At 39.2% G+C, this 21,224-nt stretch overlaps 1 protein-coding gene across 10 annotated transcripts in view; it reads left to right on the top strand.

The window, feature by feature from the left end:
* The window catches only part of anks1b (ankyrin repeat and sterile alpha motif domain containing 1B), a 646,306-nt gene that overhangs the window by 303,834 nt on the left and 321,248 nt on the right, over nt 1-21,224 (top strand). For all 10 annotated transcript variants that reach the window (XM_055652964.1, XM_055652967.1, XM_055652963.1 and 7 more), the window contains one exon: nt 1,791-1,892. In XM_055652964.1, the coding sequence (XP_055508939.1) occupies nt 1,791-1,892 (102 nt within the window). The remainder of the gene's footprint in view (nt 1-1,790; nt 1,893-21,224) is intronic.

The following is a 21,224-nucleotide window of genomic DNA, read 5'->3' as shown; positions in this document are numbered from 1 at the left end:
TTTTTGCGGGGGACAATGTAAATAGGCTGAGAAAGCCTCAGGATGTGGAAAGGAACAGGAACAAGATCTGCTCTATCTCCCTTTTGTTGACAACATTGCTGCTGCATCTCCATAGTTTCCCAAGGGCTGTTTTTGTGTCATGATTGTCTCCTCTTGCATTCTCTCTCCCACATGATTCCGTCTTGGCAAGGCAGGTGGCAAGCATTGATTTTTCCTAAATGGATGAACTGTTTGTGATGACATAATAGCTGATGCCATCTCCCAAATATTTAGATGATACTTAATTTCTGGGCAAACTCAGTCATCCTGGTTGAGCTTGCATGCGTTTCAAGCATGCAAACAAGACTAAGTGATCTTCCATGATAGACATTTGTGGAAAGTTTTAATTTACTAAACTTACTCAAAAACAAGTACAAATTATATTCACAAATTGAATAATTTCCCAAGATTTTCCTCAATAAAAAAATGCGTATTTATCAAGTGGTTTCTACGAATGCCCTTAAATTATTGGGAAGCTGTTCCTGATGGGAGAAATAACTACCTCAATTGAACAATCTTTGTAATTAAACAATAATGTATTAATCTGAACCAAGTTATTATTACAGCAGGTAGGAATAATAGCTTCCAATTGTAGATAAATCACAATAGTAGGCCCAACATTTTAAATCGGGATAACAGTCAGGCAATAAGTATTCTTGCTGAAAATATATTCTAATTGATTGTGGAGGATACTACCTCATGTGTTGAGACTATTGGGTTCTGCCTGATTAGGTGGGAGCAAGCGTTGAATACAGGGCTATGACTACATTTGATTCTGTGCAAAGCTATAAATATAACTTGCTTAAAATATTGTTTCAATGCTTTTACAAAAATTTGAGAGAATTATTAAATTAATGATGTGATTCATTTAATACTACATAAAGATTCTATAAATCCAGTACCGTAGCTAATTTATTTGGCATATTATAATATTTAGCAGGGAGTTAGCAAGTTTAATAATGTAATAACCAAGCCGAAAATTGGCTTGGGCTCCTATTTCTGATAGTTTCTTAACATCTTATTTTCATTTTGTCGGCATCACAATATTTGAATAAAATGCAGACAAGTAAATGTCAAGACTTTCCCGCAGGCTAAAGACTCAATGGTTACCACATATTATTATGCACTGCTTAGAGTAATAGGTCATGACAAGATGACCTCCGTTTATGAAACCACCTTTTCAGTCAAACCCCACCCAAAGTCTTTATTCTGACAATGTTCTATCCTAGTCTTCTCCCGGGAGATAGATTCATTTGCACATTAATGTTCCATGTGCACCAGGCTTTTTTTTTGCATGAGTTCATCTGATAATAGGACCTTCAGTAAATTGTTATTGTGAAAAATGAAACAGTAATTTATTTTAGGAATAAAAGATTTTCCTGGTTCAATTAATTCACAGAAGTGGTATTTGCATAATGTGTTTGTTTCTGCTCTGTAGGATGCTTATATTGATTTTGTTTAGATTTAACATTAACATTCAGCTGTACAATGCCGCTTATCAGAAATGTATTCTGTGTCTGCTTCTTACATGTGAATAAAACTGTTTAAAATAATCTACTGAAAACTCTTTCCAAATGACCAAGTCTGCTGAAGGTATAAATGATTAGCATTGTTCTATGATCTCCATAAGAAATGGCAATGAAAGAGGAAAGGCGTTTAGTTAGTACTCTAAACCTAACTCAGCTACATATGAATCTAAATGTCTCTGAATGCCTCTTGTGTTTCTGACTTTGTATGTGATGTTTTTCCAGGAATTGACGCAGGTATTAAAGACATAGAAGATTGGACTGCGTTAGATATTCTGAAGGACCATCCATCACAGAAATCACAACAAATCACAGCTCTTATACAAGGTAATGTGATCTGGCATCATAAAATAAAATAGCATCCTAATGAGAAATTAGAGTGTTGGCTTTTCCTTCAAAGTATTTGCTGAACCATTCAGTTCTTCTTTGCATGAAAATATAATTTATAAATAAATGAAGAATTAATTTCACATGAATGTGGCCTATTTCCCACATTGAATTCCAGAATGAGCTATTTGTTTGCTAAACCTCAACTTCCAACGGCCCTGCTTTACATTTGAAATGGTCAGCTGTCTAGTCCTGGTCAAAAATAACCTTCCCATCTGGAATGGCAGGACATGTTCTCACTTTCTAGCCTTGGAAATGTTATCTAAAAGATGATGAACTGAAAATTGTTTGACAATTCCCTAAAATTAAAGTTTAACTTGGGTACTTTGTTTTAAAGGCATGTTTCAGTCGAGGTAAATGTAGAATCCGATTCTGGGTCTTGTTCTATTATAGTTCAGAAGTGCAACATCCCAAAGAAAGGCTGGAAAACTTTCCAACATCTTTATCATTCTTAATGTGATCAGGTACAGTCCCTGTCTTGTATAAAGGGGTCTCCATTATTATTTATATAACTTTAAGTAAGCCTTTTTCAGAAATTCTTTCGCTTCTGTCAAAGTACCCAAGCTTTTTCTTGCAATCTGCTAGTCAACTGCAAGGCACCTGAACCTTACCAATCGATGTATATATTTAATGAAGGGTTATTTAAAGTAGGAGCTATATCTCCAGAGCACAATTGGACTGTAGTTTCAAGTTCTCTAAAGAACTAGATTCCCTTTTTAAATCAATGTTTAATCAGCAAATGGAAGGTTAGTGGATAGTGGTGGGTGAATGGTGCCGAAAAATAGCCAGCTAAGCTCCTTTTGTATTGGCAAAGGTTAGTCGTATTTGCCCAATGTAGCAGCCACCTGGTGTAAACCAGATCGGTTTAAGTAGTGGAAATTTACAGAAGGTTTAATCTTCTTTTACTTTGGTAGATGTTTTGTTGCATTTTTAATAGGTCAACCCTTTTGCTAAAATACCATTGCAAATGTCATACTGGAATATCAAACCCATAAGTTGCTGGCACTGGGTTCTCTGCTTATTAAATGAAAGTCAATAAATGACAAATCTGAAATACAAGCAGAAAATGCTAGAAACACCTTGCAGCACCTGTGGAAAGAGAAACAGTTAATATTTCAGTTAGAAGCCATTCTTCAATCTGAAAGGTCTTCAATCTGAACCATCAACTCTGTTTCTCTTTCTAGAGTTATTGCATTAATTACGTTTTCATATATTAGTAACTGGGCCATGTGGTTTATTAAAACCCTTACCTCAATCTTGTAGTGCATGGTTGCTTGTGAAACTATCCATATTTTCCTGAAAAACTGTTTTAACACGTAGTTGGAGCTGTTAATATTAGACCTGTTGCATACCAGTTGCCAGACATGGAACAGCCATTGTTAAATGGATGTCTTGCACAGATCATTGCAAATTATGTCAAGAGTCATTTTTTTGCTAATGACTGAAATTTCATGACTATCTGAACATGAATTTAAGTTAAGAAGTCATTTAAAACTATGATGTGTTTTACTGGATATTTGCAAAGGTCGATGGCTGCAAAGTCTACGTTTTATCCAATGTTCTTATGTTTATCTTTGAATTTCACTTTAAATTACTATTTGGGCTTAATGTGAGTGCTTGAATTATATTGCTATTATTACAGTACAGTACTACAAAAGAATTATCATTATCATTCCATTTCAAAAAAATTGTTTCAATTTAACAAAACATTTCATTTTCATTGTAAGTGAATGCTTAAAATGTAAGTGCAGCTCATTAGATCATAATCAGACTAGCAAATTGATGTGCTTATACTATTGAAAATATTGGACAAACAGATAATATATCTTAATTCATTCAAAGTATAGTCACCTGCTATTATATTTGCAACACTAATAAGAGAAGCTGAAATCAGTGACAAAAAAAATTACCATGTAGATTCAAGCAATATATTTTTTTCAAATCTAACCATTGTTGCAGTCAATGACTTGATGGTTTCAAGATAGTACATGTTGTCGAAGAGGATCTTTGATTCTGGAATCAAGCTAATTATTTTGAAATGGCAGCCAGAAATGGTATCTACAAGATGCTTCTTCTTGTCAGTAGCAATGAGTACCATGAAAGGTATCAAATATAATCTCAGGATGATTCCAGCTTTCCATTTGGATATCCAGTGTCTAAAGACCATATTATTAATCAGCATGAAATGCATTACTAATCAGCCTGTATTCTGACCCTGTGAAATACATTTGCAATAATTTCCTCTTATAAATGATTGCCCCTGGCCACTTTATTACATAATTTTGAGGAGGAAAGTTGTCTCTTTCAGTTATCAGACTCTTTTATCTGGAGTCTCTACAATTCTCAACCATGGTCAATAGCAAGTACTGTTCCTATTGCCAGTCTGACTTGTCTTCCTCATTCAATCCCAGTCACATCCAGTCTCTAACATTTGACCTTGCATTTTTTTGTCACTGTGATCATCTTGCTTAAATAAATGGTCGCTTTTCCCCATGACCAAAATATTCAAGTTTTCTTTTGTTTACCTGAGTGACTATTAGTTCTTTAATTGTAAGTCCCCAATCTTGACCTGTTTAATCATGGACCCCTGGGCAGTATTTTCTGAGTCTGTATCTTAAAAATTGGAGCATTTTTGTGTTCTTTCCAAGGAAAATTCTACAGCATTCTTTCATAATTTTGTGAGTAAAATTATCCCTTGGTCCCATACTAGTTATTTGGTAGAACTACTCAACCAATTCAATTCCCGTCTCCCTTCTCTTCCACTGCAATGCTTTTAATCTTCCATAATACATCTATTTAAACATATTCATGGAGCTATTTTAATGCCCATTTTCAACAGTGATTCTTGATCATCACAGCTGACTCTCTCTAATCTTGTCTCCGCTGGTTACTTTGCCAAAACCTATATCTGCTTTTTTCTGGTTACTACCTTTCTGTTACTGGGAACACTGCTCATTCAAAACTATTAATGATTTTCCACAATTCCATCACATCTTCTCTTAATTTTCTGCATTTTAAGGAGAGTGTTTTACTTCTCTGACTTCCTCATTTACCTGAATCTCTCATTCTTGGTACAGGTCGACGCCAGGTTATGAACAGCCCGTGCATTTGACCGCGTTTGGGCACTAATAGAATGGATTTGCTGACTGCTGCAGGCATCTTCTCCCAGGGGGGAACTTGCTTGTGGCAATATTAGGTTTCAGAGAAATCTGAATGTTTGAATTAAATGCCCTGTTTTAACAATATGTGGCCCTTGGTAGGCCTCTGTTTATTTAAATATATTGTCGCGAGGCCTAATTTCTGACCTCCGAATTGTTTGGGTTATGAACAGTTCTCGGGAATAGAACCCTGGTGTAACCTGGATTGGTCCTGGATAACTCGAGTAAATATCTTCTCAACTCTTCCTTAGATTTCCACACCATTCCTACTTTGTGCCTCAACTTGAACACTGTGCAGATGCTGCTGCCACGCCAGTGTTTAATAATTTAATAATGTTGCAAAATAACTTAGGAAGTAGAGGGGGGGGGGGGGGGGGGGCAGACGGGAGGTAGGAAAAGGCATCTAGCACTTTGTGTCTATCTTAGACATCTGAGGCAAATGTACTTGGTTGGGAGAAGCTTAAGAATGAAGTATCTTGTGTTATAGGTCAGAATATTTTGAGAATATAAATCTTCAGATGAATTGGGTGACTGAAAAAATCAATGTAACTTCGAGCAACAATGTAGCAAAGAATCATTATTAGTAATGATCCTGCACAGTTTTATCTTTTTAAATCTACATTTATTGAAAGATCATTTCTTGAAAGCATTGCAACTGATGTTCAATGGAAACCAATCATTTATCAAAATTGCAATTGTAATTCTGCATTTTCCAATCTTCCGACTGTTTGCCATGTACAAAATTGTTGAAGGATCCTCATTTGAGATATCCATTACTGACTGAAACAAAACAAACTTAAAGCTGCATGATATTGGGGTCTATTAATTACTACTTTAATAATTTAGAATGGCACCCTATTGTCTTTTCAATAAAGTATCAGATGTTGGTTATAAATTCCAATGTTATTGTTGATGATGCTGCTTGAACCTGCTAACCAGATAATTGTCTTGTAATCACTCCCAGGCACCTGCTATTTTCCAATGCAGGCTGCACCATTTGTTTTGCTGCGGCTTCATTTTTGTGAGCAAGCACTGATGTTGGAATTCACGCTGGTGTACTTGTATATGTGGGTGGGAGCGATAATTTGTGAGCAGGTCATCAACCCCAGAAAGAAGCTCTCAGTATGTAACCGAAAACTCAGTTAATTAAGTGTAGAGTTAAAAGACGTGTTTCAATAAAAACACAGACTTCACTTCATAATGGACTAAAATGGATGTCTTGAGGGAGTTAGTACATTGAATTATTCAAGGTTACACATTCTCTGTGCAGTTACTTTTATATTTTATATATTGGATTTCACTGAGCAGGATCCTTTTTGCTCAATTTATGGTAACTTTATTAATAAATATTCAAAGTGGTAAAATAGATTTGAATTCACAAAACACTGGAAAATGTTGTAACACACCTTATCACATCCTGAGGCATATTTCAAACAGTCCATATGGGTCATTTGAACCAGTTTGGACAATATGTCTATCCTAACCCATCAGCACAAAAAATGAGATGAATGACCACTAATACATGTTTGTCAAGTTGAGAATTGGAATGAATCATTGAGACACATTTATAGAAATGGTAGAGTCTGTGATTCATACATTTCTCTGCTGTCCGCATTTTAGTGTATATATCGCACAGAGATGTGCCTTTCTGGCCACTTGTCGATGCTGACCATTAAGTACCAATCAGACACTTTTCTCAGCAATATGACTGGTCCCTCCCATGCCATGGTAATTCAAGTGTTCATCTTGATATTCCTTCGATGTTATGAGACCACCTGCTTTCACCACCCCCTCAGATATTGCTTTCCATATTCCATGCATCCTGAATTGGATTGAGTGATTGAAAACTTTACTATCAACCACATTCTGTCACAGGAAAACCCATAAATTAGAATCAACAGTTAGTTAGTTTTCTCAACAATTGAGAGAGCAAAGTTAATCTGCTGGTCATTGCAAACAAGAATTTAAATACATTTTGGCCCTCAGTTTTTTTGCAGCTATTTCCATTGTTGTCGTTTTTCGTCTATTTTAAAAAGCATTTGTGGGATAAGTTATGACTTTTTGTACTTTTTACTTTCAAATTGACATGTAAACCACCAAACCTATTCTGCACACCTCCTGGTGGCTAGAAACAGTACAGCATCAGCAGACACCAGTCAAATACAAGGCTTGAAACTTTGGTGACAGATAACACATTTTGTGTGGAAAATTAATATTGGTGGAAAGTTCACTTTGAAACAACCGTCTGTAATTTATGGTAACATATTATATTTCAGTCTTTTGTAAATAATTGAAAGATTTATGTGCAAAAACAGTACTTCAAAATCTTCCACTCTGGCAATAATGCATCTGATTTACTTTGAGGAGAGAAGTGAGATTTTTTATAACTTTGCTTAGTTTATAGATCTTTCCGAGGGGATGACGTGAGTAATGTATATTTAAACTTGTATAAATCCATTGGTTTCCATAAATTCACCACCTCCTGTTTAAAGGAGGCTTCATGGAGAATGTGAGTCAGCAGAAGTAACAATGTATCTTCTGCCAATTTGTTGTGCAGTGACATGGAAAGGAAAAATTAAATATTTTCACAAGAATTATATTCCATTTTACTACAATCTGTAAAGAAATGAATGCAAGAGAGAGCATAATGGAATAGTTTGCTGATAAAGAACATTTTAGCCAACAGTGATTTCCTCTTTAGTTCATATCTTATTTGTGAGGACTTCCATCTGTAAATGAAACTTGGAACCATTTTTTTCCCCCAATAAATTTAACAGTGGCGTTCTAATTAGTAACAATGTGATGGCGATGACTTATGGCACTTTGGGCAATGTGATTCTTGGGCAACCCGCATGGAACATGGAATAGTATGCACTGGTACAGCCCCTTTGGCTTACAATGTCTATGCTGAAAAATAAATGGACTATTAAGTATTCAGTAGATATAGTACATTTGGATTTCGCTAATGAGTGGCTAATATAAAATTCAGATAATTGGTTCACTTTTTGATTGATAGTTAGTTACTAGTTGCTGGCACATAAATCTGTGCCTGGACTTGCATAAGTACAGTAAATTGATAGGTTATGTGTAGGAAGGAACTGAAGATGCTGGTTTAAAGAACGGTCTCGACCCGAAACTCCACCCATTCCCTCTCTCCAAAGTTCTGCCTGTTCTGCTGAGTTATTCCAGCATTTTGTCTATAATGGATAGGTTAAATGGGTGGCAGATGGAATATAATGAAGGGAAATGTGAGACTATACATGCTGGATGGACAAGTGGAAAGGGGTGGAAGATTGCAACCTTCACGTAGTCCGCCCTGTTTCGACTAATGTGATCAACTTGACGTGCACAAACGGAAGATCAAATAGAACAAGTTGTCCAACAACTTTAGGCTGTGCACGCCACACGAAAGAAGAAAAAGAAGACCAGTGGAAAAACAAATTATTATTTGAAGTACTGAGGCCATAAAGGGATTTGCGGGGTCTACTGCATGAAACAGAAGTTGGCAAGCAGATAATTAGGTAGACAAATGGAATGTTGGCCTTAATTGCAAAGGCTTGGAGTATAAAAGTAGGAAAATGTTAACACATATTTACAGGCGCTGATGAGACTGCATCTGGGGTACTGCATTCTTTTTTGGCGTTATTATTTAAGGAGGGATATACTTGCCATGGTGGCAATGCAAAGAAGGCTCATAGGACTATTCCTCAGATGGAGGAGCTGGCATATGAAGAAAGCTTGGGACTATGTTCATTACAAGCTAGTTAGAAGAATGAGAGGGAAAGTTGAACCATTTAAGATTTTTGATGTGGTTAATACTGAGATACAGCAAGCAATTATTGTGGCAACTAGGTTGTGTTGGAGAAAGCTGGATAAATGGATGAGATATAAAGGATGAATTATTTTCATTACTCCACACGAAGGCGTTTGGCAGTTTATTCTACATGACAAACAGTAGCAGAAACCACTTGGATTGTAAATTATGGAGGACGAGCTTATATTTGCATAGCTTCTTCCATAACTTCCAGATGTCACAAAGTGTTTCATAGCCAGCAGGCGATGTTGAAGTGTAAGCACTGTCGCAATGTGGAGAAATGCAGCAGCAAATTTGAGCAATGGAAGACCCCACAAATAGCAATGAAACAACATCTATTGTCGGTAGTGCTAAGAGGAGTTATTAATGGGTAGGGCACTAGGAGAATTATCCATGTAATTAGTTCCATAGGATTATGCCCAGTGTGAAGGTTTCCTCGGGTAAAGGTAGTACCTCTGACAGTACAGTGCTTCCTCACTGATGCAGAACAACAGGGTGCTATTTTAACTGCTCTGTTGAAGAGCTGCTGTTATCAGGATTTCATGGTACCTCATTTTACGTTAATAGTGTGAGCGGACTTCATATCTCCCCTTTGGCATTCAGCTCTAGATTGAGTCAAAGCCTAGGCTGAAAGCTGTTATATTTTAAAACAAATCACCTTCAAACGTCTGTACATGAATATTAGTTGTAACTTCACTGAACAGTGAGACAATTAATGATTAATGTATTAGATAATAACAGAAATCAAGATAATAGAATGAGATGGGCTAAAGGACTGGGAGGCATTTTCAGTTTAATCTCCTCACTTTTACCTATAATGGATCTGTTGAGTTGGGCTGGTCAACCTTTGGCTAATTGGTTAATTTTAGACTGGAGACTTATTTGTTTTATACATTAATTATTCCTGATAGTCTTGGACCCCTGTGGGCATAGAAATTATGGTGACTTTTACATTACAGCATGGTCTCTGAATAATTTAGTGGTTCCAAGCAGACAAATTTAATTGGCTGTGACCGTGGCTGACCATGATCCTGCTAAACCTTTATCCTATGTTGTGACGAGGAAGCCTCCCTACACTACAAAGGCAGCCTGTTCTGATATCCTGTTTTAAAAACTATACCTCTTTCAATTGCTGCAATTGTTTGTGGTGTACAATAGGTTGTTCCCACATGATAGGCTAGGTTAGCCCTGAGCTGACTGTTCCTGTTATTTACCTTATCCCTGGGGGAAATCCCATGTCTGCCCAAGGGAGCAGTTCACAAACAAAAGTTGTGGCCAGCTAAGTGCAACATTTTAGCTTGAAAACCTGGGATCTGAATCTTCCTTCACTAGTTAACAGATCTTGGCTGTTAAACCATAGTTTGATTCGCATATTTTAATTCATTTATCATATGAAAAAAATGTTTAAATGTTTTGATTAGCTGACAAATTAAATGTTAGCAGATTATGTAACAGCCATTTTAGAATGCTACGTGCTGCCTATGTCAATGAGTTGAGCAAAGCCTAGAGTTGTAATTGTGTCTGAGATAATCCCACTGAGATTCAGCAGGGGATTGGCTGAGATTCCTGTTGATTTACCTTATCCCTGGGTTGAATCCCATGTCTGCCCAAACAGTTCACACAACAAAAATTGTGGCCAGCTAAGTGCAACAACATTTTAGCTTGAAAACCTGGGATCTGTATCTTCCTTCACTAGTTAACAGGTCTTGGTTGTTAAACCATAGTTTGATTCGCATATTTTAATTCATTTATCATATGAAAAAATGTTTAAATGTTTTGATTAGCTGACAAATTAAATGTTAGCAGATTATGTAACAGCCATTTTAGAATGCTACGTGCTGCCTATGTCAATGAGTTTGAGCAAAGCCTAGAGTTGTAATTATGGCTCTGATATAATCCAAACTGAGAATCAGCACACTGATCATTATTGCACAGATATCACTTAAAAACAGAACTGATGACTTTCCATTTCTTTGCTGGTTGAGAGAGTGCTAATTGGTTAGTTTTGATTTCTGCTGCTTTCATGTATAAGAAATATTTGGGCAATTTTCCACTTTGCCAGGTAAAAGTCAAATGTTGCCCATCATTGATTCTCTTCTGCTTTATTAACCATTGACAAATGACAAAGTTGTGATTGGATTTATGCTCCATCGATGAGTTAGGACATGAATCATAACTCGATACCTCCAATAGCAAGAATACCTTGTATTTATATTGCATCTTTAATGTGGAAAATATTTTACTTTTTTTTGATAGGATGCAGAGGATAACAAGTAAATAAGAAGAGTTCAGACTCAACTATTCTAATAATTTCACACGAACCCTCATGCGAACGTTCTGAGGTTTTCTTGTGCGTTTAATGTGTCCAGTGGGTACCTCCAATAACTTAATGTCCTTCATGTGTTTCCATGGATACCTCCTGGAACCTCATGCCTTCAAGAGAGCTAGACCACTTGGCAGGGTTCCAGGAGCAGGAAAATTGCAACAGCACATTCCCAATTTCTGTACTGTCAAGATGTGAGCAGAGAAAGTTACACTTCATCTTATTCCAGCATTGTAATGAAACTGGATAGTTTCATCCTAGTTCTTGCTGAAAGATCTTTTATACCTTTCACGATATCTTTCCGTTCATTTCCAGTATCTTGCAACATTATACTAACCAATATATCAAATGCCATTCCAAATTAATTAGGTCAAGATATAAAACAAGAGTTTAATAATATTACTTTTAATTGGTTGCTTTGCAGTCAGATGCTGTTTTATAATTCTATTTTGAGCATAAATCATTTAATTTTTTTCTCAGGCAAAGTAGTTTTTCATTATTAAGACTGAAGTGGTGATGTTGCAATTTAAACTATTGATAATTTGTAAGGTGTGGTTCTGCAAATCTACAGAGGAAAAGGAGAGCCACTTTAATTAAACACATGATCAAACTGGGGCAAGATTGACAATATCATAACAGACAGATTTTGATATGATCCTGTCACTGAGTTGAATAAAGGTAAAACCCAATAAATCTGGCACAGGGGAGAATGTGAAAATATAAAGTAAATTAGGATTAAATAGTAGAAGAACAAAAAAGGAAGTTGCAGCAAAAATAAAAGGAGATAAAAGAGGCACAGGAGGAATTTTAAGTGGAATTGTGATCTGTGGGTGACGTTTTCATCTCCTGTGTGTCAAATACATCCTGTCAGTTAGTTCTCCATCTGAAATAGGTAGGAAATATAACTGCACTGAGTTACATGGGAATGGCAGTCTGGATATCAGGATGCGGGAAATGGAGGAGGACTGGCCAAATTTGGTGCCTTCCACCACAGTGATGAATGCTGTGGTGGATGTTTGTGTTACAGTTTTATTGTGGTTGTGTGTTCTTTATTATTGTACTGCTGCTGACAACCCAAATTTCCACCGACCCTGGTTGTGTGGTAATAAATTATATCTAATTATATCTGTATCTATCTACAGGCACTAAGGAAAGCACCAACACCAGGAATTAAATTGTATGTAGGGGCTTTGTGGGTTGTTTGATTGGAGGGGTGGACGTGAGGAAGCCAGAGAACCTTGACAGGCCAAGGGCTGAGGAGCATTTCTGCTCCATGGTGGAGGATGGTGTCAAATCTCCTGAGCGTTATTGAAGTTCCACACATCCACAAAAATGGGGAGTGTTCCATTACATTCCTCACTTGTATCCTGCTGATAGTGAATGGTTTTGAGGAGTCAGGATATATGTTAAGTTGAGTTCATATTGTTACATGTGCCGAGGTACAGTGAAAAGCTTTTGTTGTATGCCAACCAATCAGTGGAAGGACAAAACACGATTACAGTCAAACCATCCACAGTGTACAGATACATGATAAAATAAATAATGTGAATAACGTTTAGTGCAAGACGAGTTGCTTGTTGCAGTAAACTCACTGATCCATGATGACAAACAGGATATTTTAGTTAGTTGATTCAATGTTGGTAATGCTGTTTGTTCTTTACGATAGCAATACCCGCTGAGCACACACTGATCAATGCGTCTTTCCAGGCATCAAGGAATGTCCAGGCCTTGGTGTCCAGGAAACTTGCTTATTTTTCTTAATGTTTGATATGTTCCCAAATGGGATAATTATTCAGCAACTTCCATTGATCCCAGTTTTACTGGAGTTCTTTGATGTCAGATGGTCAAAAGGTTCATTGATGTCAGAGGCAGTCACTTTCAACCCAACTATTAACAGTCAGTTCCTTTTCTTGGACAAAGAACATAACTGAAGAAAGGTCTCGACCTGAAACGTCACCCATTCCTTCTCTCCAGAGATACTGCCTGCCCCGTTGAGTTACTCCAGCATTTTGTGTCTATCTTCAGTTTAAACCGGCATCTGCAGTTCCTTCCTACACACAAAGACTGGACATGTTTGAGTCTTGGCAGAATCCAAATTAATCAAGTAGACATAGAATTGTTAGCTTGTTAGATGTAGAACTGCTAAAAGCAATTAGGCTAGTTAAAAACAAAGGACAATCCCTTCCACCGCAGCATATCATTTAACTTTTAATATGTTAGACTAAATTAATTTGAATAAGTCTATCAATATTATGAGCACATTTGGAAATGCATGAAAGTTAGTAAAATTGATTTGCTTTTCAGCACATTTGAAAACTTTGCCTAGATGCCTTTTTCTGGGGTGTAATAACAAAAGTAAAATGAGTGTTGTTCGTTCTTCACCCTGGATTCTGTTGCAGTTTGTTTACCATAGAACTGTTCAGTCATGCTTGCATCAATGTGAATTTCTTGTTATATAAGGTAGCCCGTGGTCTGGCAGTGATGTAACTGAATTCAACAACTGTGTTAAAGTGTTCTGCTCCTTTCCCAGTACATAAAAAAAACATCTCGTGGACTTGACACTTTCAATTACATTAATACTGCATTAAAAGCTCAAATATGGATTGCGGCTCCACCCGCCCTCTGATGTTTGTTATGTCATGGACTATCATTCTGTGAAAAGTGACGTTTGCTGGGGGCTTTGGTTTCCTCACACATCCAGAGGGGTTTTATGGCCATGATATTTTAAATTCTGTTGTAGATGGACGGCAGCAGATTCAGGCAAGTGTTAATGGACTGAGAGGAGATTCGAGCAGTGTTAATGGCATGTGTGAGAGAAAAGGTTACAGGATAAATAAGTGGGGGAATGGGATTGCTTAGATTGCTCAGAGAATCAATGTATACTTGATTGGCTGAATGGGCGTGTACGTATGGTACAGGCTGGAGATAGACACAGAAAGCTGGAGTAACTCAGCGGGTCAGACAGCGTCTTTGGAGAAAAGGAACAGGTGACGTTTTGGAGAGAGATCCTTCTTCAGAGTCAGGGGAGTCAGATCCTAGTTCCTTCCCTGACTCAGTCTGAAGAAGGGTCTCGACCCGAAATGTCACATTCCTTTTCTCCAGAGATGCGGTCTGACCTGCTGAGTTACCCCAGATTTTTGTGTCTATCTTTGGTTTAAACCAGCATCTGCAGTTCCTTCCTACACATGGTACAGAATGGGTCAAGCACAATCCAAGCTAGCTACTTGGAACATCAAACCCACCAGAAGGATTTTGGTGATCTTGCCTTTGATGGTCAGGGTGGTACTGGAACTGGGTCTGAGTTGCACTGCCTCAGGCCTGATCATCACTCCTGACAAGCTCTGCCTCACACAAGGTGAAGGCCTTCAGCATAGCTCAATTGCTGGATATCAATATGTTGGTGGGTTGAGATTGGGGTGGGTGAGATCGAGCATCATTCACCCAGCACAAGGTTTGACCCAACCGTTGGCTAATTTCAAATGATGTGTGTGTCTGTGTGTGCGTGTGTAGGGAAAGCATTTTGTTGCTTTTACATATGTTATAAATGTTACGGAAAACAGAAATTCTCTTGGTATGTCCAGTCAAAAATAACCGAGGGCAAGTCTGCTATTTTTCACCTTTTTCTTTTGTTCTTTCCTGAATGAACTGATGGATGGCACAGGCAAGTGAGGCAGGCTGCATTCAGGGTGCGGTCTGCAGGGACATCGGGTGCTCATTCCTAGTTCCTCTCAGTCATTTGGGTCTCCCCAATTTCTCAATCCTTTCTCTTCATTTTCCCACCACCTTCATCACCATCTCCTCATTCTAATGTCCAGCTGCAATTCTTGAGTAAATCCTTTCAACTTTCAGGTACAACCAGGATATGCTCACAGACTGGAAGTCCAGAAACTCTAAGCCATCCTGTTTTACACCCTCTATTTCTTCATTACCCTCAGGGTAATCCACTTTTCACAAATGTTTGTGTAACATAATCAAAAGGCACTCAAGAATGGGAAACCAGGACAAGAATCTAAATGGTTATCTGATTAGAAAAATGCATTTTTTTCTTTCTCCTTAAATAAATCTATTTATTTCTCTGAATTGTTCAAGATTTAATTGATGGAATTGCTAGAAGCCAAAGAAAAGTATGTATTAAAAATTAGGCACAAAATGCTGGAGTAATTCAGCAAGTCAGCAGCATCTCTGGCGGAAATGAATAAGTGGCATTTTGGGTCGGGACCCTTTTTCAGATTGATTGCAAGGGGTTCACTTTCACAGAATGATAGTCCATGACATAACTGGAAGCATGAAAAGACCAGGACTAATGTGGGCTGGTAACAGATAGTCTCAGGCAGGGTGGTTCCCTGGTAGGCCAATTGTTGGCAAGGCACAGTTTGATCCCAAGAGGGATACATTATTGTGAACTGTGAACTGATGAACTGACTTTCAGTGGAGGGAGGGGAGTATATGTAAAAGACAGCTAAAATTAGAGAATTCAACATTCATACCGCTAGGTTGTAATCTACCCGTGAAATATGAGATGCTGTTCCTACAATTTGCGTATGGCCTCACTAGCGACCGTTTTACTGAACATTGGCGAGACCAAGCGTGGTCTTGCCGACCGTTTCGCTCGGTCATTTGTGCTTGGTCCACCAAGGCCTACTGGATCTCCTGGTTGCTAACCATTTTAACTCCCCTTCCCATTCCCATACTGACCTTTCTGTCCTGGGCCTCCTCCATTGCCCCCCCCCCCCCCCCCCCCCCCCCCCCCCCCCCCCTCCCCCATTCGGGGCAATACCCTACCCTGAGGTAAGCTGTGGCCTTGATTTGTCCTGGTCTTTTCTTATTTCTAGTTTCTCCTCCCACCCCCCCCCCCCCCCAAACCTTACAATCAGTCTGAAGAAGGGCCCCGACCTAAAACATCACCTGTCCATTTTCTCCAGAGATGCAGTTGCTGAGTTACTGCAGCATTTTGTGTCTATATTTGGTATAAACCTTGGTATAAAAAAATTAACTTGTTCACCGCGACATCTGGAGAAAGAAGGTACGTGACATCTGGTGCACAATTTGGGGGACCCTTGGTCTTTGATATAACTGGTTTGATATAATCTTTGATATGGTCTTTTGTTAATAAAATAAAATGCATTGAGTCAATTCAAGGGATGGAATCTATCATATTTGTGGCGATATATGGCATTTATGATGAAGCAACAGCACATTATTTGTAATGTCAACAGCTTCTCACGTAGTTTCTGTGGCTTTACAGCAATTATGTGCATTGATCTTATGTTGCATTGGACAGCGATGATGAGTGTAAACAAGCAAAAAGATAACATGGTTCTCCAACTTGTCAAATAGAAGAATACACTTAAGCTTAGCTTGCAAAATCAAAATCAGGAAGTACAGGTTTGGAAAAGAATAAAGATAGTGAAATAAAGGTTGATATTAAGCAAGGCACAAGGAAGAGTGAAAACCACATCCACTCCCCTTTCTCACTCTAACCTCTCCCCCCCTGAACGTACAGCCCTCCACTCACTCTGCAACAACCCCAACTGGGTGATCAAACCTGCCGACAAGGGAGGTGCCGTGGTGGTCTGGCGCGCTCTCCTCTACTGGTCTCTGGCCAGGCGCCAACTCTCAGACAACTCCTACTTATCCTTGGACCATGACCCCCCCCAGACGAGCACCAGGCCATTACTCAAACACCATCACTGGCTTCATCGCTTCCGGCTCCCTGCCCCCTCCCCCCCCCAGCCTCCAACCTCATCGTTCCCCAGCCCTGCACGACCCGATTTTACCTTCTCCCCAAAATCCACAAACCTGACTGTCCTGGCAGACCCATTGTTTCAGCTTGTTCTTGTCCCACCGAACCTATTTCCACATACCTCAACTCCATCCTATCCACCCTGGTCAAATCCCTCCCCTCCTATGTCCAAGACACCTCGCGTGCTCTTCGTCCCCTCCATGATTCCCATTTTCCAGGCCCCTACTCCCTCATCTCCACCATGGATGTCCAGTCACCCTACACATCTATCCACCATCAGGAAGGTCTTAAATCCCTCCATTTCTTCCTCGACCGCAAAACCAACCAATTCCCATCTACTAATACTCTCCTCCGCCGAGCGGAACTGGTCCTTACCCTCAACAACTTTTCATTTGACTCCTCCCATCGTCTCCAAATCCAAGACGTAGCTATGGGCACGCGCATGGGCCCCAACTATGCCTGCCTCTTTGTAGGGTACGTCGAACAATCCTTGTTCGAGGCGTACCCTGGCCCTATCCCCGAACTCTACCTTTGCTACATTGATGACTGCATTGGTGCCACTTCCTGCACCCATGCAGAACTCACTGACTTCATCCATTTTACCACTAACTTCCATCCGGCACTCAAATTCACCTAGATCATTTCCGACATCTCCCTACCATTTCTAGACTTTACTATCTCCATCGCAGGTAACAGACCACTGACCGACATCTACTACAAACCCACTGACCCCTATGGCTATCGGACTACACTTCTTCCCACCCTGCTTCCTGTAAGGACTCTATCTCCTACTCCCAATTCCTCCGTCTACGCCGCATCTGCACCCAGGATGAGATGTTCCAAACCAGGGCATTGGAGATGTTCTAATTCTTAAGGGAATGGGGATTCCCCTCTTCGACTATGGATGAAGCTCTTTCCAAGGTCTCCTCTATATCCCATACCTCCACTCCCACTCCCCATTCGTAACAAGGACAGAGCCCCCCTTGTCCTTGTCCTCACCTTCCACCCAAACAGCCGTCACATACAACAGATAATCCTGCAACATTTTCGCCACCTCCATCAGGACCCCACCAATGGCCACATCTTCCCATCTCCTCCCCCTGGCTTTCCGCAGAGACCATTCTCTCTGTAACTCCTTGGTCAATTCGTCCCTTCCCACCCAAACCACCCCCTCCCCTCTTACGTTCCCTTGCACCTGCAGGAAATGCTATACTTGTCACGTTACCTCTCCCTCAACTCCATCCAAGGACTCAAAACGTCTTTCCAGGTGAGGCAGAGGTTCACCTGCACCTCCTCCAACCTCATCCATTGCATCCGCTGTTCTAGGTGTCAACTGCTCTACTTCGGTGAGACCAAGCGCAGGCTTGGCGATCGCTTTACCCAACACCTCCACTCAGTTCGCATTAACCAACCTGATCTCCCGGTGGCTCAGCACTTCAACTCCCCCTCCCATTCTGAATCCAACCTTTCTGACCTGGGCCTTCTCCATGGCCAGAGTGAGTCTCACCGCAAATTGGAAGAGCAGCACCTCATATTTCGCTTGGGTAGTTTACACCCCAGCAGTATGAACATTGACTTCTCCAATTTCAGGTTGTCCTTGCTTTCTCCCTCCTTCCCCATACCCTTCCCAGCTCTCCCACAGCCTACTGTCTCCACCTCTTCCTTTCTTCTTTCTCGCCCCCCCCCCCCCACTCCTCCCCCACCCCCACATCAGTCTGAAGAAGAAGGGTCTCGACCCGAAACATCACCCATTCCTTCACTCCATTGATGCTGCCTCACCCGCTGAGTTTCTCCAGCATTTTTGTCTATCTTTAATATTTTTAGGAAATCATCTGCACTAACTAACTGAATGAGATACCACATTGTACAGTTGTATTTCAAGATCAGAGAAATAGTTTAGCAATAATTATCATGTCTCATAACTAATGCATTCACCCTCGGACGTTGTCTGCTTAGTGCTATCTAGTTTGTTTGTACGGCGATGTTATTTTATGGTATATATCTCAGGTTGTGTTACTGTGCACCTTTTGGAAAAGCATGATCATTTGGGCTCTCAATATTTGCACATTTAGCAGTATGTTTGGTGTGTTCTGCATGACTGCCTCCCATAAAGATAATTTGGGCTCTCAGTGTTATTGTTTCGGCATTTAGTAATGGACAATGTGGCCTGTTACTGTGAAATATGCCTTTGCTTGTGTTATTAAAATCCTTACTTTTGGTATTTGAAACGGAGTTTATGATAAATATGGTGAAACAAGCATTTGAAGCAATTTATGGGCAAAAACTATCTGATGGCAAGTTAAATCATTTATAGTAGATTTCTGGGGTCACAGATCACCACATTAAACATCATTTCCAGAGTAAGCCTTGACAAAGCAAGTGCCATAATAGATGGTGTGAGTGTGGGCCTGTGTATCGGATGTGTAGAGAAGATGAGGCATATTGTTTTACTAATATAGATATCCAGTTTTGGGATAATTTTCATCAGAGAATGTGTACATTAAGTGAAGATTGTAGAGCTTATTAAATATAAATTTAGTTTAGTTTAGAGATACACCATGGAAACAGGCCCTTTGGCCCACTGAATCCATGCCGACCATCGATCACCCGTTCGCACACTAGATCTACACACCCCCTACACACTAGAGACAATTTACAGAGGCAAATTAACCTACAAATTGGCACGTCTTTGAAATGAAAGTTTGTATGTCAGCAAATATGAAATCTGAGTTGTTCTTGCACAGTTGGCTGGTTCAGGAACTGCGGCTCCTTTTGTTAGTCCAATCATTATTGCAAAGATAAAAGTAATCTTAACAATACTGAAATAAATTCAAAATGTAATTGTATTTCATGAAAGGAGAAACACATTAAATATGTCATTCAGGATGAAAGTGTATGTGTTTGATAGCCATTAGCAATTTAAATATATTTTGTGAATGCTGATCATCAAATGAGTAAATTTCAATTTTTTTTGCTTACTTCCAATTTTAACCCTCTATTGAGTATGTGTTCTTTGAACACAATAATTATAAGCAGGAACCTGCTCCTCCAGTTATCAAGATCATTGCTGACCTTCTACCTCAACATAATTTTCCTGCGTGATCCCCATGTCTCTTGACTCCCTTAATATTCAGAAACCTATCATTTTCTCTCTTCAGTGACCACAGTGATGGAGTTTCCACAGCCTGTTGTGGTCGAGAATTCCAAAGTCTCTTCATATTTTGAGTGAAAAAAAAATCTTCATCTCGCTCCTTACAGGCCTATTCTTTACTGTGAGACAGGGATCCCCTAAGTCTTGACTCCATAAGTAGAGGGATACATCTTTGGGTACCTACCCTGTTGAACCTAGTAAGAATGTTGTAACAATCAATGAGGTCTCTTCTCATTTTTCTAAACGCTAGAAGCTCGTCTACTCAAGTTCTCTTCATACACCAAACCTGGCATCCCAGATCCAGTCAATGCATCTACTTTGCATTCCTCAGTGGCAAATATGGCCCTTTCAGCCAAGGAGATGAAAATTGTGTACAATACTTATGTAATTTCACTACAACACTATATAGCTTGGGCTTCATGTGTATCAACCACATGGTGATCATCTCTTTACCAGTCTATCACAAAGTCTAACCCATCTCAATCCTTCATACCTGGTGTTGATTCCACCCCAAGTGTGGGGGACTAAACAACTTTACAAAATCCTTAAAACTTTCTTCAACAAATAAGAACCAGAGCCAAACCTCAGTCTTAAATCTATTCATTGTTGCTTCATCCCTAAACAACTGTCTCTCCACTCTATTTGACTTTGAAACTTTTTCGGCCAAGCTTTGCATGCCCCTTGACAATATCCCCTTGATGGCTCAATTATTTGTTAATTGGCAGTTCAGTGAACCACTGTGTGTTGAATCTGCTTTGTGAAAATCTGTTCAAATAACAGTCATTTATTCTTAGCCATTTATTTTAGTATTCTAATTGAAAGCACAATGTAAGTGAACTAACAAGTAAACTCTAATTCTGCCGACAAGATTAGTCCTATTTTGACCCATTTACTTCTATTTTTCATTCTTCAATTGTCCCAGATTCTTATACTCCCATTTAACATTCATCCTGCCTAATTTAACTTAATATTTTAATTATTTTCTTGAGTTAATAACGTTCTTTGAGATTGGAATAAATCCATGGATCAAAATTGGCTTTTAAAGAATAATCGTGTTTGCATTTTTTTTGGTGTTTTTTACAT

The sequence above is a fragment of the Leucoraja erinacea genome, chromosome 22 (genome assembly GCF_028641065.1).
Source record: "Leucoraja erinacea ecotype New England chromosome 22, Leri_hhj_1, whole genome shotgun sequence".
Classification (NCBI taxonomy): domain Eukaryota; kingdom Metazoa; phylum Chordata; class Chondrichthyes; order Rajiformes; family Rajidae; genus Leucoraja; species Leucoraja erinaceus.
Note: the sequence above shows the minus strand (reverse complement) of the source record. Positions and strands in the feature narration are given on the sequence as shown.